The sequence below is a fragment of the Magnolia sinica genome, chromosome 5 (genome assembly GCF_029962835.1).
Source record: "Magnolia sinica isolate HGM2019 chromosome 5, MsV1, whole genome shotgun sequence".
Classification (NCBI taxonomy): Eukaryota; Viridiplantae; Streptophyta; class Magnoliopsida; order Magnoliales; family Magnoliaceae; genus Magnolia; species Magnolia sinica.
In genome coordinates this window covers 83,228,081-83,252,128 of record NC_080577.1, presented here as the reverse complement: position 1 = coordinate 83,252,128, position 24,048 = coordinate 83,228,081, and the positions used below count along the sequence as shown (strand labels likewise).

The 24,048-nt window shown below is 40.0% G+C and overlaps 1 protein-coding gene across 2 annotated transcripts in view; it reads right to left on the bottom strand.

Moving 5' to 3' along the window:
- LOC131246214 (lysine-specific demethylase REF6-like) overlaps positions 1 to 24,048 on the bottom strand; it is a 59,082-nt gene that overhangs the window by 22,237 nt on the left and 12,797 nt on the right. The window contains exons 4-5 of one of the 2 annotated variants that reach the window (XM_058246118.1): positions 21,919 to 22,069; positions 7,492 to 8,204 (exon numbers count right to left, since the gene is read on the bottom strand). In XM_058246118.1, coding sequence (XP_058102101.1) covers positions 7,492 to 8,204; positions 21,919 to 22,069 — 864 coding nt within the window. The remainder of the gene's footprint in view (positions 1 to 7,491; positions 8,205 to 21,918; positions 22,070 to 24,048) is intronic. The other variant, XM_058246119.1, reaches the window with a different exon arrangement.

Genomic DNA, 24,048 nt, shown 5'->3' with positions numbered 1-24,048 from the left:
TCTAGTGTATGGGTGACTTCCATGTCTGATTCGGATTTCATTATGAGTGTGGCCACTATATTAGTACAAGTTTGAGAATGTCTCAATGTCTATAAGCTCCTTTGTAGTTGTTGTGGTCCTGTTTTTTGTGTTGCTAGAACCCAACGAAGGACAAAACTTCTTCTGTATTTGGGGTATTTGTTGCCAGTAGTGCCTTCACTAGCACTGTGAAGACTTCATTGTTGTCTACAGTAAAGAAACCTTCCTCGAATGATTTAGTTCTTTTGTCTCATGAGGCCAACGATGCATCGATGCAACTTGATGTTTGTGATGTTCCTAACACTTCCAGAGCCATGATAACCTAGTCAGGTACTGCTTTCAGTGTGTCATCTTCTTCTCCCTAGGTCATTGACTCCAGTGCCACCTCTCACATGACTAGTAAATCTCATATGTTTAATTATTACCATCCTACTAGCCAATCACAGTTCGTCACTATTGTTGACGGAAGCCAAACCCTTGTATCAGGAATGGGTTCCATCAATCTCTTTTCCTCTATGCATTTGTCGTCAATTCTACATGTCTCAAGCATTCCTCTTAATCTATTATATGTTAGTTCACTCACGAAATCCTTGAATTGTTTAGTAACCTTCCCTTCTCATTGTGTATTTCATGATCTCTAGCTGAAGCAGACAAGATGATGGGCGACCGATCAATAGAAGATTTAGTCCGTCGATGATACACGATGATAGGCTTTGAGATAGATGGAGTGGGAGCGTCATCAAGACAAGGAACAAGGAGAGGTATGGAACTAGACTACGCATGCTCCCCCTAACCAGTAAGAGGGTCATGTAGAGACTTCCATTTATCAAAAAAATATGAAACATCTTCAAAGAATGTCACATTGGCGAATACATATCTTTTATAGGTTAAGAGGGTCATAACATTTATACCCCTTTTGAGATCGAGAGTACCCTAAAAAGGCGCACTTTATAGCCCATGGACTCAACTTATCATTGTTTTCGTCAAGAATTTGAACAAAACATGTACATTCAAAAATCTTGGGGGATAAAGGAATGGTTTCTCATGAGGATGCAAAAATTCAACTGAGAACTTGTATGATAGCATCCTTGATGGAACACGATTAATAAAAAATACATCGGTAAGCAAGGCATCATCCCAATAATGTTTCGAAAGATTCATACCAAGTAAGAGAGTGCGGGTGACATCAAGAAGATGACAGTTCTTTCGCTCAACGATGTCGTTCTATTGAGGGGTTCAAGGATATGAGGTACGAGATAAAATACCATGGTCCTGCAAGAAAGTTAGAAAGGCATACGACATATACTCCTCCCCATTATCAGAGTGTAGAATTTTGATAGGACATTGATATTGGGTAACCACCTCATTATAAAATACCTTAACATATCAAACACCTCATGCTTAGATTTTGAGGGTAAGCCCACGTCATTCGAGTACAATCATCAATGAAAGTAACGAAGTATTTGTATCCAAAAGGAGAGGTAATAGGAGCAGGGCCCCAAACATCAGAGTGGACTAACTCAAATGGTTTGGGTTTCCTCTCAGATGAACTAAGAGGAAATACAGTTCGATGATGTTTGGAGAGCTCACAAGTTTCACAACACGAGGGAGTAGATGTAGAAATTGAAGGAAATAAGAGTTTTAAATGAGACAATGATGGGTGCCCTAGGCGACAATGCCATCTAGAAACTAATTCTTTTTCCAAGGACAAGGCACCGGACGCTAACTCAGGTGCATCATTGAGGATATAAATATCATCACATTCACAGCCCCCATCATCTCGTTTGCTTCAGTTAGTGGTTCAGGTATAAGCTCTCCATCTCCTGATGATCTTCCTACTACCTTGCACAAGCCTTCTTGGTCATGCACAAAGCATCCCATTAGTAATTATGTTTCTTATCACTGTTTTTCACATTCTTTCCAATCTTTTGCAGCTTCCATATCCACCTCTATTATCCCATGAAATGTGAAGGAAGCAATAAGCAGCCCTGACTAGACTAAAGCCATGATGGAAGAAATGCAATTCTTGAACAAAATGATACACGGGAGCTAGTTCCCTTGCCCAAGGGTAAGCAGACAGCTGGATGTCGATGGGTTTATACTATTAAATATCTTCCAGATGAATCAATTGACCAGTATAAAGCTCGATTAGTCGCCAAGGGCTACACTCAAACTTATGGTATGGACTACTTCGAGACCTTTTCTCTTGTGGCCAAGTTTAATTCAATTCGTGTGATCATCTCGTTTGCAGCAAATCTATCTTGGCCGTTATTGCAACTAGATGTGAAAAACACATTTCTTCATGGTGACCTTGCTGAGGAAGTGTATATAGATCAACCACCACGATTCTCCCTAACCAGCGGCTCACATTGGGTTTGTCGTCTCAAGAAGGTTATCTATGGTCTTAAGCAATCACCACGAGCCTGGTTTGATAAGTTTAGCCGCGCATTGTTGGACTTCGGCTTTGTTCGCAACCATTCAGATCACTCTCTCATCATCTGTCGTCGTATTGTTATAGTTTTACTAGTTTATGCAGATGATATTGTCTTAGTCAGTGATGAAGCCAAGGGCATTACTACTCTCAAAACCTTTCTTCAAACACAATTTTCTATTAAAGATTTGGATACACTTCGCTACTTTCTCGGTATTGAAGTGGCTAGATCCCAATTTGGACTTGTTCTATTGCAGCAGAAATATGCCATTGATCTCTTATTTGAGACTAGCATGCTTGAGTGTCAACCTGTTGCAACTCCTATGGATGTTGCTAAGAAAGTTCTTGATGATGGCGAACTCTTATTTGATCCTGACATGTATCGTCAATTAGTTGGACGCCTAATTTATTTGGCTATTACATGGCCAAACCTTTCGTTTGTAGTAGGCATTGTCAGTCAGTTTATGCACGCAACTCGTATGGCCCATCTTTCTATTATATACCGGGCCCTCTGTTATCTTAAAATGGCACCTGGTCGAGGCATATGATTCCAGCGACATGGTCACCTTCATCTCTCTGGTTACTCCGATGATGACTATGCTGGTACTCTTCATGATCGTCGATCTACATTTGGGTATTGCACCTTTGTGGGTGGTAATCTGGTCACTTGGAACAGTAAATAGCAGTTTGTGATTGCTTGATCCATGGCGGAGGCTTGAATACAGAGCAATGGCCCATGCGATGTGTGAACTCATGTGGCTTCGCACCTTATTACAAGAGTTTGGTTACCCTCCTGGCTCGATTCCTTTGTATCGTGACAACCAAGCTGCCATTCATATTGCCAGCAATCATGTGTTTTATGTGTGCACCTAACATATTGAAATTGATTGTCACTTCATCCGTGAAAAGGTGGCCGCTAAAGAAATTGCAACTTCATTCATTCATTCCGGGAAGCAGCACTAATTCCCTTGCTCGGGACTCCTTGCGTCATCTAGTCGACAAGTTGGGCATGATTGATATCTATGCTCCAACTTGATGGGGAGTATTGAAATATATATGTATCTGAGTGTGTTTTTATTTGTTTGTGTGCGTATATGGTTTTGTATGCTCTGCTAGAGCACCATATGTACATGTTTATATATAATATGAGGGTTGTGTAGTGTCATAGTAGACACAACCATAAACTTCCTTCTTACTATTTCCTTTCTTTTCTTTGTTTCGCCTCCCATTGTATCCCTGAATTCATCCAAACCAACTCTTATAGCCATCATATAATGATCAAAAAAGAGATGTGAGTAAATATAGGTTATGTTTCAGGGAGGCAAGTTTATGTAAATAGTTTGGAATAATTAATGATGATCCAACCCGCCATCACCGCCATACAAAGCCCTCCAATTCGTTCGACAGGGGCAGATCACTGAACAACAACCTAAGACGATGTTTGACAAGCGGCGCCTCCCTCCACTCTCATGAATTATCAACCCAAGATATCGAAAGTGGTCATTTTGGGAAACATCTTGACTGCCAATCTTAACTAATTCCTCGTTCCCCCTCTTATCGTTACTAAAATTGTACTCCATATTTAGTTTAACTAATTTTAAATCCTTCATATTCTAAAGCACCCTCCATAAATCTAGCTTTTTGGTTTATGCCCTCCCTCATCTTGTCAATCAAAAGTATGCCATCTGCAAACAACATACGCTGTTGGATCTCTTTTTGCAAATGCCTCGTTAACTCCATAACCAATGCGAAAAGGTACGGGCTCAATGCCAACCCCTGGAGCAAGTCTACAGTAATTGGGAACTCAATTGTCTCTCCACTAGAGGTCCTCACATTCATTTCTGCTCCCTCATACACATCCTTAATTATGTCAATATATCCTCTTGAAACTCCTTTCTTTCCCAATGGCCACCAGATTAACTCTCCAGGGATGCTATTATAACTTTCTCTAAGTTATCTCCAAGTCAATAAAGACCATGTGGAGATCCTCCCTCTCCCTGTATTTCTCCAACAAGTGTGTAAGTAGGAAAATAGCTTCGGTAGTAGACCTCCATGGCATGAAACCAAACTGACTTTCTAATACATTCGGCTCATGCCTTAGTCTTTGCTCAATCACTCTTTCCCAAATATGGATTGTATGGATCGTACAAATATAGGACGAGTAACTCCAACAGGCAAACAATCACAATCACCCAACTATGGACATGGGCAATAGTATGCCTACATATACAGGCAGGGATATCAGTTGTATGACTACCTACGGATGTTTTCAAGCAACTCATATGGGTATGGAAGTGCAAAACCACAACAACTGCAAACGATCACGATAAAGCAGTACCCATGGATGGGCATAATGATCTAGTTTAGATAAGAGTACCAGCAATACACGAGAGTATGACTCAATACCATTTTATCATGACCTGAGCATAGTACTAAAGATATGTGGAGCAACGCTACAATGGCTGCCCTAATGGGTACGGAGATGGCGGCTTCTAGCAATCTCATAACTCTATGGTTTGTGGCAAAGGTATAGTTTTTTGTTATTTTTAATATATGGTTGTATTTTTGTATTTCATTACTTGTAATTTAGGATATTTGAATGATATAAACTCATTTTGGATACACAACTACGTCACTTCTATCAAATAATTTATAATTTCAACCCCTATGCAATAGAAACTTATTATGGATACTCGTTTTTTGTAATGTTTTGTGTTTTAGGTGTGTAATCATGTCTCTTTTAACATCTCTCGAAGTTCCATTAAAAAATTCCATCACTTTCCCAATATTTCCCTCAAACAGCAATAAATTCCTCAATACAAGTGATATTTCCCATGTGATAACGATATAGTTCCATTTCCCAAGGTACGATGCAGGCATCAATACTGAAAAACCCTAGCAAGCCCAAGCCCAAGCCCGAAAGAAAAAGGTTGGACCAGGGCCCTACTGACTAATGAATGGAATCCATGATTCGATCATCCAAGCCATTGATCTTGTTAGCAAACCATGATTGGATCTTCAAATTTGGAGAGTTTGGATCATCACCATCTAAACTGGGTCTTACAACACCAATAATCAGAGAAATGAATCATGGGTGTCAATTTTGTGTGTGTGTGTGTGTGTGTGTAAGGGAAATTGTCAAAACTTATATGTTCAGCTACAACTCTTGAAGTTCCAATCACCACAAAATAAAATCAAAGGGAAAGAGAGAGAGAGAGAGAGAGAGAGAGAGAGAAGGGGATGGGGATTAGCTGGTTGTAAAGAGCAACCACATACTAGATGCCCGGGGTTTTGAAGCTTTTTGAAATAGAGAGAGAGGGTGGGTTCGAAGCCTTTAAGAAAGGAGAGAGAATGAGAGGATCTAAGGTTAGGTTAATGTTAAAATTACACAATACCCCTGCATCCAAGCCGAGTCGGGCTAAAATGACCATAGCCATCCTAGTCCAAAAATTGATCTAGCCAAACATGCAAGTTATTCCGTAGCAACTTCCTAAATCTGTTTTAGCCTCATTATGGACCGTAGCAGATTTATTTTTATTTTTTTTTGGGAAAAAAAAATACATACATACATAAATATATATATATATATATATATATATATATATATATATATATATATATATATATATATATATCCATTTAATTGTTTCTATTTGATCATTAGGGACCACTTTTCTGTAATGGCCGTTTTGACCCCACAACGCAAGAAATGCTAGTTGCCACCATTACTGTTATGTAACTGTTTTGGCATACCTTGCTTACACCTTAGGCCCAAACCTAGCCCACAAGCCAAGCTAAAAAGTCCAAGCATCGTCCAAAGCTGGGGTAGATCTCTCAAGAAGCAGGTCGCGCACCCTAATGCCACCCCTAATACCACATACCCATTGCCAATAGCACATGCTAGAGTGAGCCATGGTCCAATTAACCTTGGCTCAGACAATGTTAGTTATATACCACATCGACACAACAAGGTATTCCATAATAGTAACAGTGGTCGTAACAGCCACATCCATTATTGTTACTAATGTGGGGGCATTTTCACACTGGACTCAAGTGGGGTGGCCTGTGAGATGCAGGGGCACACTCGGGGTGGGTAGCTCGTGGAACCCATGGATTTGGGGCACATGTGAGGCAGAACCCATGTGATTTGGGGCCCATGATGGGGCAAAACCCATGGATTTGGGGCCCATGAGGAGAGTTCGGCCAAGGACCTAACCCATTGATGTGGGCCCTGGGCTATGAGATAAAGGGATTAATTCACCATGCTTTATCAATTGGAGCTTTTAGAGCAAGTGGTTAATTGTCCTACATCAAATTGGTATTAGAGTGGGAGGTCTCGCATTTGAGACTCCTCACTGGGGGTGATTAATGCGGGGGCATTTTCATACCGGGCTCAAGTGGGGTGGCATGTGGGATGCGGAGGCACACTCGGGGTGGAGGGCCCGCAGAACCCATGGATTTGGGGGCCGTGTGAGGCGGAACCCATCTGATTTGGGGCCCACGAGGGGACGGAACCTATGGATTTGGGGCCCATGAGGAGGGTTTAGCCGATGACCTAACCTATGGATGTGGGGGCTGGGCTATGATTCAAGGGGATTAATTCGCCATGCTCTATCATTTTGAGCTTTTAGAGCAAATGGTTAATTGTCCAGCATCAGTTACAATATGGGCTGTAATGGCCGTTATGGATTTATTTTTATTTATTTATTTATTTATTATTATTATTTTGAAAAACCTATTTTAGCCATTACAAGTCAAATTATCCGTAACATGTAACAATTACCAATGTTACCGTTATGGCTGTTACATAACCATTTTGGAGTACCTTGCACAACAGTCACAGGAGATCGACTAAACTTCAATCCATTGTCATATGACAGCAATACAAGGAACAGTCCAACACCAAGAATCAGGAGAGGGTGAATAAAACCAAATAGTAACTAAATTTTAATGTTAAAGTAACAATTTAACAAATGCATCACATAGTTATTATGTCCAGGCCAAACACATGCATCATTTCATGCAAAAAGGCTGCAGAATACCTGAACGGGAATCCAGATCAGAAATATAATCCGCACCTGCACCATTGTCTATGTCATCATTGACTCCAGGGCCAACTATCTGATCACTAAAAGAATTGCAATCAGAAAACATGAGGTACGTAGCTGCGGCTTCTCTTGGTTGAATGATAGCGGCACATGGAAAGCTCAATATCCCACATGTCACACATGAAAATCGCCCTCCATCCAACAATGCTCCTCCTTGGGATGTTGCTTCTTTTCCACAATCCATACTCCACAAGCCTGAAGTGGAACCATGCAAATCATTACTTCCATATCGACTGTATTTTACGGTGGGAAGCCTCTTTCCTTCTTGGCATACAGAAACTAATTTTCCCTTCTCTGAACAGGAACCATTCGAATGCCTGAGCCATGAATTCCTGTCTAGCATGATACCATCGGAAAGTAAAATTTTTGAGCCATCCGTTGCTTCCTTGGGACTGCATAAACCAAGTAATTGCCTGGGCTTTACCTTTATTCGGGATCCAGCATACAAATGTGAGCTCAAATGCACGTCTGAAGAATTTCGCGGAAGAAGAATGCAAGAAGCCCCATTTTCAAGAAGAGCACGCATTAAGTCATTATTTTCTATTACATTCTGCACAAATAGCTCTTTGACCATTACATCTCCTTCACCTCTCTTCTTATCTTTCAATCTTGAGCTCCGAGGCTCATTACTGATGCTCATTGGTATCCTGCAGAAAGAAGACGACAACGTATAAAGATTCAGGTAGCCTAGAGAAGCTACCCCCTAATACCTAACTGAATTAGTAGTTGAACCTCGCAATGCATGAACAAAGAAGCCTTGAGAATAACTACCGAGTCCTGCTCACCAGCAAATGTATAGTTTGTCAACTCACAGGATTCAGTACCTGTGCAGCCATGGATGGGGATGCCCCACAAACTCTCCTGGATTGGAAGATCCTAACCCTTCAATATAGTGACCTACGAAGAGAAGGTGAAGAGAAAAACACACAGCAACTGTTGAAATTCAATGGAAGAAAGGCTAATTATTGAATAAATAGGACAAGCCGGACAGGGAGGTTTCCAAGGCATGCCCTATCCACGTTGGGGCCCATCAGATTAACCATTCAGATCATCAAACTACATGCAACACATTTATGCAGACCTGTGTCAGCAGGCTATACTTTTGCTGATGAGCAAAGCCTTACAATTCCTCTGTTGAACACTGCAAATGGGATCGCTATTACCACAGCAGTTCAAAAGAAAAAGAAAAAACAGAGAAGGATCATAAAGATGACGACATTATAAATAGAAATAAAGTATTAGAACTAAGGGAAACTGAAAGTACCAAAAAACAAAAGTTGAATGCAACCATATCTCGCCCTAGTATTTCCAGTATACGCTGATAAGAAATTATTTAAAGATGGAAGGATAGGTGGTTTGGAATCTCTCTAGTCTCAACCCATACCTTGTGCAAAGTCTCACCACATGTTTGCTAGAATATCTCCACCAAAACTTGAAGAATCTCTCCAAGAATACTCTAGTTGCAGGAATAAGCTAAAAGAGAACTATTAGTAAACTTCTCATAAAGAAAACCCTACCTGTGATTGCATGATAAATGGAGTTTATAGGGACCACTTGTAATCCAAAACCTCCTAAACCTGGGAAAGCTATTGAGCAACAAGCAAACAAAAATAGAAAAAAAAAACAAAAAAAAAAAAAAAACACTAAACTAAACTAGGACTCTTTTGAGATACTGCCAACTAAGACAAGAGTACTGTAGCTTTATTGTGTTACTGTACGATAGAGAATACTGCAGTTCAGTGATATAGCAGGCCCCTCTCTAAAAAGACTTGCTAACAATTACTAAAACCCCATAAAGGTATAAATCTGGAAGCTTAAACCTAATCAAATTGTTATTGGATGTGAATGTTGGCCCATTCTTAGGCCCATCTAGGTTTAGGACATAGTGGGTATTTTTTGCTTTTGCTATCAATGGCATTCTTGTAAATATTGAAAACCATGTTTATAAACTCGAGAGAAGTGGGGACGTGTGAACCCTAATTCTCATTCTTTCTCCTCGTCTTTTCTTCTTCTCTTTCCTCCTTCTCAATCCATCCACAATTTATTAGAGCGACATTGATATGGGCATCAATCTCTTCCTTCTTCTTCAATGTTTCTTCTCTTTTCTTTTTCCTTTCATTGTTTTGAAGAGTAAATCTAAGGTCGTTGGAGGCTGATCTACACAAATCTCTCTCAACTACCGTATGGTGGGCCGTGTAATCATGTCCTACGAATGTGTGTGAGGCTCACTTTCATATAGATCCATCTTGATGGACAAAAGTGGGGCATCATGTGTTTATGGCCAGAAATGTGATCAGATTTGAGATCGACAATGTGTCAAAGGAGAGCATTGCAATGATTAAAGAATCAATGTGCATGTGAAGGTGTTGAAACAAGACGTTCTATCAAATGATTGTGTTCGTTGATATACATCGGTTCCTAAGATACGTGCGGGTAAGTTAAACTTACTCGTCTCCAATTTGTAGAAGACACTTATTTTCTGTGACACTTCTATGGAAATATTTGGTGGACAAGCTGAAAACTATCATCCATGGCTTTGAAGCAATTTCCGACTTAAAGGTCAATATTGCAAAAAGCAAGTTGTTTGGTGTGTGGATGGAAGCGGGGGAAGAGGAGCTTTTAGCCAAATCCCTCATTGTACAGCCAGGGCGCTTCCTACCATAATTGTGGGTTTCCCTGTTTGCGTGGGGAAGAAGAAATTGGCAAGATGGAAATGTCCCCAACTCTCTCTTGGAAGGTGCATCACTCTTACCAAGCAGCTTTATCAAACCTTCCTCTCTCCTACGTGTCTATTTTCAAATGTCCAGCTTTGGTACTTTCAAGACTTGAGAAAATTAGACATGGCTTCTTATGGCATGGGGCGGATGACAAAAAGAAGTTCCATTTGATGGGTGGAATGAAGTTTGCACAGCCTATGAAAAGGGAAGCGCAGGAATCAAAGACCTCAAATCCATGAACGAGGTGCTGCTCGGCAAGTGGTTTTCGAGATTTGGAGAGGACGATGGAGAACTATGGAAAGAAGTCGTTAAGAACAAGTATGAGTGCTCGATTGCAGGTTGGTGGACGAGGGAATTCTCTAGATATAGATAGTCGGCCTTGTGGAAAGGGGTCTCCTCCGTGAAAAGAAAGCTATTATGAAAGGGTTCAGCTTCTCTTTGGGCAATGGAGAGAGAATCCAGTTTTGGGCAGTGTTTGAAATATCGGCCGATATTATTAGTATCGGGCCCTAGCGAGACGAAACTCCTCCGATAACCCCAGGAAGATATCGAAAATTCACAAATCCAGATACCAGCTAATATCATCGATATCGCACGATATATCGTCGATATCGCCGATACAACCCACACCGTGCAATATCGCGGTATTTCCGCCTCCATTATCGTCGGAAATTGACAAACAGACAAGCCGTGTGTTTACAGGGGACTCACGAGTCTCACGTAGCCAACAACCCACAACCCACAACGATAAAAAGCTACCATGCCGGGTTGTGGAGAAAAAAAAAAAACGGAGAAATCGGAGAGTACATGTAGCCATAGGCTGTAGCAATGATCGGAGGTGGGCCATCTACAGGTAAGTATCTGGATCCATCTTTCTTCGATTTTTTCGGCTCGAGAGAACGTGGGTCCGGAAGCATTGCGTGCGTGAAGGAGAGGGAAACGGAATAAGAGGGGCGCAATTTTCATCTGAAAACCCTCGCGATTTTTATGTGAAGGAGACGGAAAGGGAAACCTTCGTTGTGGTGGTTTACATAGTACGCTCTTATCATACGCAGTAAATTCAATTGAGCCCACCTTTAATGTATGTAGTCTATCCACGCCGTCCATCTGTTTTCCCATCTAATTTAATGGGTTGATCCCTAAGTTCAGTAGCCAAATCGCTACTGAATTGACGTCACCAAGCTCTGTGGACCCCACCATAGAAAACAGTGGGGACAATGGCATCCACCGTTCAAAACTTCTCAGGGGCTACAGAAGTCTCCGATCAAGCTTATATTTTTGTTTTCACTTCATCTATCTGTATGTTAACTTACAAATAGGTTGGATCTAAAAAAAACACATCATGGTGTGCCCTATAAATATTTTAACGGTGGGTGTGACTGCTTCAACTGTTTTCTGTGATGGGTCCACTTGTACTTTAGATCTATATCATTCCTTTTCTCATGCCATTAAACAAGCTGTAAAAATGGTTGGATGGTATGGATACAGCACATGCATTATGGTGGGGTCCACAGAGCTTGGTGACGTGGGATACTGATTTCCACCATTGAAACCTTTCTCCGCCCCTGCGGTGATGTTTATTGCTCATCCAAACCGTTAAAAAGATGATACAGATGTGGATGAAGGGAAAATACTAATATAAGTTTGATCTAATCATCCAAGTTGCCCTCAAGAAATTTTCAACGGTAGATGTTCAATTCAACTGTTTTATATGGTGTGGCCCATTTGAATATTGTATATGCTTTATTTTTGGGCTAAAGCCCTGAAATTATTTGGTAAAATGTATGGACAGATCGGATAAAATATCATCTTGATCAAAAACTCGTGGCCATCAAAATAAGTTTGTAATGGTGGACGTCACTCTCTCCACTGTTTTTTGTGGTGGGGTCCAGTTGAGCTCTGGATCTTACCCATTTTTTGGCTCATGCCATAAAATGAGCCATTCAAATGTATGGACGGTGTGGAAACAAAAAATACATTATGGTGGGACCCACAGAAGTTGGTGACGTCCATGGTCACGTCAATTGGGTTGCGTACTAAGTTACTCAGTACGCTATTATCGTACTGAGTAAATTCTATTGGGCACACCATGAATGTATATGATCTATACAGGTCGTCCATCGGTTTTTCCATCTTAATTTAACGACTGAGCTCAAAATTTAATCATACCCAAAGATCAAGTGGACCATACCATAGGAAATAGTTGGAATAATGATTTCCACCGTTGAAACCTTTTTAGATAGACGGTGTGGATTTGTCACGGGTCCACTTGAGATTTGAAAAGTTTATTTGAAAAAATAAATGGACGGTGTGAAGTGAAAACATGCTAGGAATAAAACCGTATGAAGTGAAAACATGCTGGGAATAAAACCGTCACAGCTCTGTAGGGTAAAACATGTTGATTAAAAAATTATTGTGGGCCATACCAGTGGGAACAATGTAAAACTTCTTCCAAATTGATAAATTCACGTTGTGAGGCCCACCTAAATTTGAAATTATAAGGATGAATTTTATACCTTCTCTTTATTTTAGCGAGCTACACTTGATTGGTTGTGTTCTCACACATGACTATGATATATTTATAAATATCATGCATTCAATTTAAATATAGTTGCCTTAGTTCAGTTAAACATCGCATAGCGTGGGACCCTATACAAAGGAAATTTATTATGTGCATCTTTTTTTGAGATGTTATGATTTAAAAGTGTGTATTAAGGGCCTTTTAACAATCCCCAAAGTTTCATTAAAAAATTCAACCATTTTCCCAATGTTTCCCCATGTTTCCCAAAAAGTGCGATAAACTTTGCGATACAAAGGATATATCCCGTGCGATAACTGATACGTATCTGTATCCCGAGGGTACAATATATTGTGTGATACTGATATTTCGAACACTGGTTTTGGGACAATATATGGGTGGGAACCTCCCCCCTCAAAAGTCAACTTCCCAAGAATCTACTGTTTAGCCCTGGATACCTCTATAATGGTGGATGGTTGCTTCTCTCACGATGGGGAAATGGTTGTTTGGGATCCCCTTGTGGGAGATTCCTCCGTGATGAAGAAGTGGCTGAATATGTGGTGCTTTCGGACCGCGTTCATCTTTGCTCCCCGGCTTCTTTTGATATGGATAAGATGTTTTGGAGGGCAAACAAGTCTAGATCTTTCATGGTCCACTCCTTTTACTCTCTCATCCAAGTCGTTGATCGACAAGATGAGGTGGGGCACACCAAATTTCTTCAGCACTAAAATGTCCCTCCCAAGATAGTTGCTTTTGGATGGTTGGTTGGTAGGAAAAAAGTTTAACTATTGACAATCTCCGCAAAAGGTCAATGGTTCTCCTGAATGTTTTCCTTCTTTGTATGGTTCACAAAGAGACAATTGACCATCTCTTCATCCACTATCCCTTTATGGAGAAGATTTGGGAGGATACTTTGTGCGGTTTCAGGTGTCTGTCCATCTGGCTGCCGGTGGGTGAGCTCTTTCTAGCTTGGCATATTGCGGGCATTGGAAAGATGAGAAAGATATTGTGGAGAATGACCTTGTTGGATTATTTGGTGGGCTGTCTGGGAGGAAGGAAACACAAGGTGCTTCAGAAATGAAAGGAACTCATCAGAGGGAACCTCTCATAAGGTTAGATCTCTCCTAATTGAATGGCTTCTTGCGTGTCTAAGCTTAAGGGATGTAATCTTCTTTTTCTCGAGATGTAGTTTGGTCGCCTTCTCGACACATCTGCTTTTTGTTTTCTTGCTGCTTTTGTTTTTGTGTTGCTTCTTTTTAATAAAAGCATGTTATCTTTCAAAAAAAAAACAGAAAAAAAGAAGTTAAAGTTACTTGTTCCTACTTGGGTGTTTGATTTCTCCTTGATCAATGGATGTCAAGAAAAAAGCCAAGAGTCTTTTTTAGTCAATGAACTTTCAGATTAAACTCAATGGGACAAATTACTTACACTGGACCACATCAGTAAAGGTATAACTTAAAGGGTAAAAAGAAATTCTAATATTTGACCTCTCCCAAACTTGGCGAAAGTTCAATAGAGTATGAAGATTAGGTGGCAATGGATGCCCAAATTAGGACTTTATTATGGAATAATATGGAGCTTCGTATTAGTGCAAATGGTGTGAGTTGTGAGTGTCCCTCCACCCTTGCCCAGTATGTTCCCGTGTAGAGTTCCACCCCGCACGTGTAGGGGAGTGTTAAAGTCACTTGATATACATTGATATACCATCCTCTAACGGCTCAAGCTTTTGGAGCAAGTGGTCATTTGACACTACCAATAATGAGACTATGCAACAGTAGAGAAGAATTTTGTGTTGCCAAATTCCTCTCTAGCTTTCGCCCTAAGGTCAGATTCTTAAAGTAGCAAGATCCCATCTACTATTGAGGCTTTTGCTCGTGCACTTACCCAATGGATCAATTGAACATCTGAAAGCTAAGCTTGTGGCCAAAAGGTACACCCAGACTATAAGAATGGACCATATGGAGACTTTTTCTCCTGTTGCTAAACTAAACTTTGTGCAAATTTTGGTCTTTGTGGCAGTTAGCAGTTAACAAATCTTAGTCGTTGCACCAGTTAGATGTCAATAATGCGTTCTTAAATGGTGAGCTGAGTGAAGAAGTTTACATGGAGCAACCTCCTCAGTTTGTTGCTCAGGGGGCAATGGAAAAGTGTGTAAACTTCACAAGGCAATTTATGATCATAAGCAGTCTCCTAGGACTTGGTTCGAGAAGTTAGTTGAGCATTGATTGATTTTGGCTTTCATAGATGCCAGGTGCATCATTCTATGTTTATAAAGCATAGTTCCAAAGGGATGGCCGCCTTGGTTGTCTATGTGGACGACATCATCATCACAGGAACTGATCTTATGAGCATATCAAAAATTCAAGCCCACATCCAAAAGTTATTTCAAACCAAGGATCTTGGACCTCTTCGATACTTTTTAGGGATTGAGATAACCTTATCAATTTCAAGAATCAACTTATCCCAAAGTATGTGGACTTGTGGGAAGAAACTGGGTTGTTAGGGTGCAAGCCAAGTGACACTCCAATGGGAACCGAGTAGTAGATTTTCCAGTGATGGAAATTATTTGAGAATCCAAAAGGGCATCCAAGGCTTGGGGAAGCTCATCATCGTATTGTTACTCAGCCCAACATCTCATTTGCAGTTGGAGTAGTGGGTCGATTTATGCATCAACTAAGGGTACAACATTGGCATGCGGTTTTGCATATCCTTCGCTACCTGAAGAGAGCTCTAGGATAGGGATTGTGCTAACGCAGATTAGGTTGGTTTAGTGGAAAGTAGGAACTCTACCTCAAAGTACTGCACTTTTGTTTGAGGAAATTTAGTGACTTGGAAGAGCAAAAAGCAGAGTGTTGTCGCTCAATCTACTGTTGAGGCAGAGTATAGGGCCATGGACCACACGTCATGCTATCTGCGAGCTTCTATGGGGTTTGTTCCCTACTCCAGGAGCTTCTACTGTTCGATGGAGGAATGATGATACTTTATTGCCATAACCAAGCAGCAACACACATTGCTAGCAATCCAATCTTCCACGAGAGAACAAAACATATAGAGGTGGATTGTCAATTCATTAGGGAGAAAATTGTGTCCAAGGACATTGTCATAGACATGGAGCACGTACAATCTAAAGCACTTTTGGCAAATATTTTCGCTAAATCTCTACCCCATAGTTTTTGTTTCTTAGTGGCTAGCTGGGCATGATTAACATATATGCTCCAACTTGTGGGGGAGTGTTGAAGGACTGTGGGTTATGTGGGCTAGGCCCATCTAAACGTAAGGGCATTTATGTAATCGCACATTTATTAATGAAAGAGAGGGGGAGACGTCCCAAAACCCTAAGATGTCGGCCTCTCTCTCCCTCTCATTCATCTCTCCTTCTCTTACTTATTTCACATTAGCCCTCACACACATCAATCCTCTTTCTCAGTTTTGGATTTGTACAGATTTCAATATACATTGAAGAGACCCCTTCCCTCCTCATCACACAATGAATAACTTCCCAAGGTACTATATCGAGCGTTTTCTCTAGATCCATAAAAACTAAGGTGGCAATGGGCTGGATAGCCTGCCCAACCTAACTAGGTTGGGCTTGGGGCTAACATGCATGGGCCAACAAATTCTCGGGTCTGGCTTGGGCTCAAGTCATTTTAGCCCAACAAAACCCAACCCAACCGGCCCAACCCAATTTTTATATCTTACCAATATGTCATTTTAATCATTCAGCAACCATCTTAATGCAGGGGCATTTTCACACTAGGCTCGAGTGGGGTCGTCTGTTGGATGTAAGGGCACCCTTGGGGTAGGTGACCCATGCAATATGAGGCCCACGGGGGAGGTCTCATGTTCGAGACTCCTTACCAGGGGTGATTAATGCACATTTCACACCGAGCTCGAGTGAGGTAGCCCGTGGGATGCGGGGACACTCGGGGTGGGCGGCCCATGTGATTTGGGGCCCACGAAGGGGGTTCGGCCGAGGTCCTAACCCATGAGATATGGGGCCTGGGCTATGAGATAAAGGGATTAATTCGCCATATTCTAACAGTTCGAGCTTTTAGAGCAAATGGTTAATTGTCCTGCATCACATCTATTTTAAAATGAGGACCATTGGTTTCATTCCTCTAAAATGTTTTTTTAAGCATGCATGACCCGCTTGATAAAAGGATAGATTAGGAAAATTCAAAGGAAAAGTAAGAATTTTATCAATTTTTGGCATGGGTCGGGTTGAATCAGGTCGGGCAGACCTAGGCCTAGCCTTTTTTATTTGGACTTTCAGCCTATCATGCTAGGCCCATGTCCAGCTCAGGCCTTGGTCTGAAGTGTCAGGTTGGCCCCAGCCTAGCCTAGCTTGGCCCATTGCCACCCTTAATAAAAACCATATATAGATACTTCCTCCTCTCCATATTTTTCCACTAATTGTCTAAAGTTTACAAGTAGCTTCAATTGTTGACCTCCCAAGAATGAAAATTGATTTTCTAATACCCTTGTTTCATGTCTTAGTCTTTGATCCACCACCTCCCCCGGCTATTGGGGTTGGCTTTATGAATCTTATTCTTCCAATCATACTCGAAACAAGAGTTTCATGATCGCTCAATAAAAGTTCTATGACCAGCTACCCACCTAGCATCCCTAATCCTTTTCCTGGGATAGGGATCAGTTGGAGCATCACTTCTGGGCAAAGTTTTTGATAGTTATTAAAAACTTAATGCCATCTACTTTATATTTGCACAGATATAATGGTATCCTAAGATACTCTGGGAAAGAAAAGGGTTTAGTTTATGGTTATACATATCAAAAGCCAATGAAATGATCTTGTAAGACTTGCTTTCTTTCCTTTTAAAATTCTTTGCTTTCAATTGATGTAGGAAAGATGGTATAAGACTTAGTTTATAGTTACACATATCAAAAGCCAATGAAATTAACTTGTAAGACTTGCTTTCTTTCCTTTTAAAATGCTTTGCTTTCAATTGATGTAGGAAAGATGGCATAAAGTTGGCTAAAAAAAACAAACTGGATTTTTCATGGGATTCCTGGAAACCAGATTTTAATACATTTATCTCCATAAATATCCCATTTTTATGGCACAATCAAACTATCTAAAGCTAGATTTTAAAACACTAAAATCTTCTTTAGTGTCTTATGTATATCATCGAAATTAGTTAAAAAGAGGAGAAAAGATACAGCAGCCCCCAGGCTGAGAGTACAATGACACCATAACAACACCTAAAGACCTCTTCTAACATCATGCACATGAATTCCACCCACAAATCACTTGAAAGGACCTGTAAAGAAATGAGCATGTTCTCTCAGATACCCTCAGTTTTGCAAACTCGATGCTTCCGAGTTTGCATCTCTATGCTCATGCAAGAAGGCCACAGCGATTATGACAAGTGTCATATAATTTCTCCACCAGACCAGTTCCCAGGCATGGTTTCCTGACTCGGTCCACTTAATAGACATTTGCGTAACCATCTTCAATAAGAAGGGGCCACGATTAATGCTCTATGGCAAATAAAGTTCCCCGAAACAGAGCCACAACTTCCCCAATATTATAGTCATGCTGACCCCACAGATCAGAAAACTCTAAAAGGCACATGCCAGAGTGAGAATGATCCCACCCCCAATTCCAGCCGGACACCAGAGGAGCTTTCCATATCTCGTTGGGCCTGACAACTCCAAAAGTGCATTGGGCAACCTCTGCACAGTTAGGTCTTAAAAGCTGAAGAGGGATGCTTAAATCCATTGTGACCATGCCACAATCAGATTGACAGCCTTGTCAAACACTTTCTTCACAATACACAATCTCCCTCAAAGAATCCTGTTGCTGTTCTCCAGCCACAGGGACCATAACACTGCTTGTAAAGCCGCTTCCCAACTAATACTAGCAATTGGAGCTAGTGCAATGTTACTCCAGCGAGCTACTAAAGCCTCCACTGATCTAGGCATGACCCACTGGATCTTGAACCTATCAAACATCATTATCCACACTTCCCTTGCAAATCTGCAGTGCATTGATGGGTGCAACACATTGTCTTCTTGATTGAAGCATAGGAATCGGTGATTGGGCAGAGCATGACCTCTTTTATTACGTGATACAAAGAATTTTATCAAGAGCTTCCATCCAGCAGAAGGCATTGATCTTTAAAGGCGCTGCCGCAAACCAGATTCAAGAAATCACTGAGGGATCCAAGGAAGGATTCCCTCCAATAGCTTCAAAAAAGATTGCACTCAGAAAATGCCATCGGGAGCAGCTTCCCAAATCCATTTATCCTCACCGGATATAGGAATAAAAATCTCCTCAAGCATGGCCAGCATTTGAGCCAGCAACAGAATCCCATCATCACGCAGGTTTCTTCAAAAACATGGGACGCATACTGCTTTGTCATCACCTCCTGTGGTTCTCTATATTGACAAATGGTAGTCCTACAGGTTTTCCCAAAAGTAAGCCATAGATTCAACCAGGAGATTCCCCCCCCCCCCCCCCAAATATTTTCAACAGTGCTCTCTTAGTAGGCTTCTGTCAAGAGCAATTTTGGAAGTATCAATAATGGTATGAAGATGCAAGCTCCGGGGTCTGGAATTACTCATGTCCAATACACAGATTTCACAGCATCTTTTGGTGTCAGTTGAATCCAAGAATTGCAGGCATTTAAAAGTAGCCTTTGTTGTCACAAAGTAGAATTAGGAGTTAGGACAGAGTAAATCTCGCAAAATGCAGTGTTATTCAGATGAATTTAGATGATGTGATGCTAGACCAGCTTGCTCAAGTGATAGGTTGTGCGGTGGGTCCACTGCCTGTGAAACACCTGGGTATTCCTTTTGCTACTGTAAGCCTCCTCAAGAAACTTGAAGTGGGCTTACAGAGAATTTTGGAAGAAAGCTAGCCTTGAGAGGATTACCTGTTGAAGGCTGTTTTTGCCAACCTACCAGTATACTTGCTATCCCACATCAAATGACCCACCAAACTGTGGACAGATTTGAATCCATTCAGAAAAAGTTCCTATTAAATGACAAATAAGAGGACCACAAATGTCACCTTGATTCATGGAAGGTTGGCAGAAAACCCAAGAGACATGGTGGTTAGCGTGTGAGAGGATAAGAAGAACTGTGCATTGTTGGGCAAATGGTGATGGATTTTTCTTTTTTCTTCTTCTTCTTTGTGGATAGATAAGCTGCTTGAACCCAAGATGCTCAGTGGAAGTTAGGGATGGAAAAGAGGCTCAGTGGAAGGAGATGCTCAAGGTCAATGCTTTTGGTTGGGGTCCTAGGGAGTCACTAGTGTCAATCGGAGAAAGGATTTGGCGGTATGGAAAGCAATTGTATCAGTTGGGAACACCTTCGGAAGATTCAACAGATTTAGAGTAAGGAGACAGGGTTCACTTCTGGGAGAGGACAGATGGTGTGAAAATGTTCCATTAGCCAACAGATTCCAATCACTCTTAGAAATTTCGACCCAACGTTGTGAAGTGGTGAGGAACTTTTCCACTAGAAGCCACATATTTATCCTTTCTTCCTATATTTATTCCCTAATTATGTATATTCCAGCTACTATTGAACAGGTTGTCAAGTTTGTAGCATCTAGAGGTAGATTTGATATCCAAAAGCGATACTTTTCAATCACATTCAGTGTTCGGAGTATCGGTATCATTACGTATATTGCTGACCGGGGATATGGAAGCATGTCTCAATATTGCTGACACCAAGAAATGTATCTTTGACTAAGGAAAATATTAGGGAAACATCAAGAAAAAGTTGGAATTTTCATGAAATTTCAGGAGATGCTAAAAGACATGTGTTTACATATTTAGGAATAAAAAATTTGCAAAAAAGGAACCGCACATAATACGTTTTCATTTAATAGGGGCCTAAACCATGTGATGTTGTAAAAAACTAGTGCAATAGTAACAAAAATGTATCCATGCATGCATGCATACATACATACACCATCCATCATCCATCCATCCACCCATCCATTAATGCATACTACAAACTTACATGCATTCATGCATTCATAGACACCTATCAATCCATTTGTGATACTTCCATACATGCATAACACATCCATCCATCCATAACACATCTAGGAATCCATCCATCAATGCACATATCAACACATACATATATCATACATCCATCCATACATGGATGCATAATTATGAAATAACATTATTCTCTAATAGTAAATAGAATTTTTTTTATTTTTCCATAATTTTTAGAAATCCGAAAAGTAATTCGTATCAAAAAATGCAACACACTCTTCGACATTCATCCATAAATAGAAAACATTAATACGTTTTTTTCAAAATAGAATAATTATTCTTAAAATAAAATAGTTTTTTTTTTGCATTTTTAAAATTTTAAATAATTAAAAAATCCAAAAAATTGAAGAGAAGTGGTCGAAATCCACTCCCCAACTAGATCCTAAAATGTTTTGAAAAAATAAATATATTTCCTATTTTTCTATTTTTTCTAATTTTCACAATATTAACATACCTTCCCCCCCTTCCCAATTTCCCCCAAAATGAAGGATTTGATTCATGAAAATTGAAGTGGTCGAAATTCACCCCCAACTAGATCCCCCAAAAATTTACCAAAAAAAAAAATCTTTTTTTTTTTTTTTACTTTTCCTTATTTGTGCACATTTTCCCCCTTCGCAACTTTTTCCAAAAATGAGAGATTAGATTCATGAAAATTAAAGAGAAGAGGTCAAAATCCACTCCCCAAATATGTTATCTATCTTGAAATATCTAGGTATCACACCAATGTTTCAACGGTGGATTGCCAAAAATCATTGTAGCTGAGCTCATCAAAAACCATATTCATTTCATTTTAAAACAAAAGTTGCAATGAGAAACGAAGCAAATATTTAATGCACAGCAACTATCAATTCTATCACTAGGGAATAGAAACAAATTGCAAAAGCATGAAAATGGGAACCTTCAAGGAGGATACAATATTCAAGACATTCTTTTATCTAAGCATCAATTTTAAGAAAGCATAATGAGCCATTAAATCATGGGAGGAAAAGAGAGAAAAACTAAAATACATTAATAAAAAATCACACAATGTACAGATTCCACATGCACACATGGATCATGCTTGAAAATCAGGAATGGTGTGAGGACAAACCTTGAACACAATGTCAGAGCAAGTGCATAAAGCAGTTGAACATGGGACACCAGAGGAGGGTTATTAATTGAAGCCCTACGAATTGCAGCTTCTTTGGCTATTCTCAACCATTCAGGAGTCGCAATATTCGCTACCTCTCCACAGTTAAAACCTATAGTTCGAAAAACAAAGGAGATGATTTTTCCAGCTTGTAAATGATGAATTTGATATACGATATAGCACACAAGAGAGCAGGTTCAGTGTAGGCAACAAAAGAATTTTATATACTGGCTGTGAAGAAATGAGAATGTGTTTGTATATCTTGATAACCAACAACAAGGACAACGACAATCATCTAAGCCTTATCCCAACCAGTGTTCGAATTATCTCCGATATTATCTTTATCTCCAACTCAACGATACTGATAACACTGGTAGCGATACCAATAACGTTGGTAGTATAAAAGATTCCAAGTATTAGCAATGTATTGCTAAGTATCGCCAACGTATCAATATCGCTAATGTAATCGCCAATATTTTCAACCATGTTAATTCTAGGTATCGCTTGTATTGCCAATGCATCAATATCGCCAATGCATCACCAATATTTTCGACTATGTAAATTCTAGGTAAAGCCTGTATCATAAGTGTATCGACGATATGTCAATAATATTGCCAATGTATTGATATCATCAAAATTTTGTTTATTAGAAAATTATTATTTTTTTTTTTTCATGGACACATGGTTGTATGAAGTATTCAATTTGTCATTGATAATATTGATAATATCTCAATATTATCAATATCGCAACATGCGTGATATTGAGACCACAATCTTTCGTTTCCTTTCCAATTGTTGATGATTTCTTGGTGAAATATCAAGCGTTGCTGATATTTTGTAATATCGATGGATTTTTGGATGGTTAAATAGGCCGGATGGGATGGTTGGACTGATTTCTTACAACAACACATGCTTTTAAGGCCCCATTAAATGAAAACTTGTTATGTATGCATTCCTTGTGCAATTCTTTTATTTCTAAATATGCAAATATGTACATTTTAACATCTCCTGAAGTTTCGTTGAAAATTCCACCGTTTTCCCCATGTTTTCCTGCATTTCCGATTATCAATGATATTATCGGCGATATCGATATTGTTTCCGTATCCCTGGCCAACGAAACTTGTAGCGATACCGATACTTTGAACACTGATCCCAACTAATTGGGGTCGGCTAAATGAATCTTTTTCTGCCATTCCACTCTATCTAGGGCCATAACTTCAGTTAGATCATAGGTCATCAAGTCTTTTCTTACTACCTCCACCCACATCCTCTTGGGCCTTCCCTTGCCATTTTAAAGACTTCAACTCGTACAAAAATAAAATAAAATAAAACTTGTACAAACTCACTCCTAACCAGTACATTTCTTGGTCACCATTGCACATGATCAAACCATCTAAGCATTACTTTCCCTCATCTTATTACCTATTGGTGTTGTTCCTAAATTCCCCTGAATTTGTTCATTTCTAATTTTATCCTTGCCTTGCCGTTCATCCATCTCAAGATTCTCAACATCCTCATTTCAGCTACACTCATCCTATAAACATTGTATTCCTTAATTGCAAAACATTTTTTCCAGTAAAGCAAGGGAGATCTTATAGCCATCCTATAAATTTTCCCTTTTAGTTTGAGTCGTACACGATGATCACATAAAACTCTAGAGGCACATCTCCATTTCTTCCATCACGCTTGAATTCTGTAGGCAACATCCTTCTCAATCTCTCTACTTTAATGGATTAACAACCCAAGATATTGAAAGTGGTCATTTTGGGACACTTCTTGGCCAACAATCTTAACTAATCCCTCATACTCACTCCTATTGGTACTAAAATTAAACTCCATAAGCTCTGTTTTAGTCCAACTAATTTCATATCCTTAAGATTATAAAAAATCCCTCCATAAATCTAGCTCTCCCTCATACATATCCTTAATCATGTCATATATCCTCTTCAAACTCCTTTCTTTCCCAACACCCACCCAATTAACTCTCTAGGGACCCTATCGTAAGATTTCTCCAAGTTAACAAAGACTATATGGAGATCCTTCCTCCTCTCCTAATATTTCTCTATCAACTGTCTAAGTAAGAAAATAGCT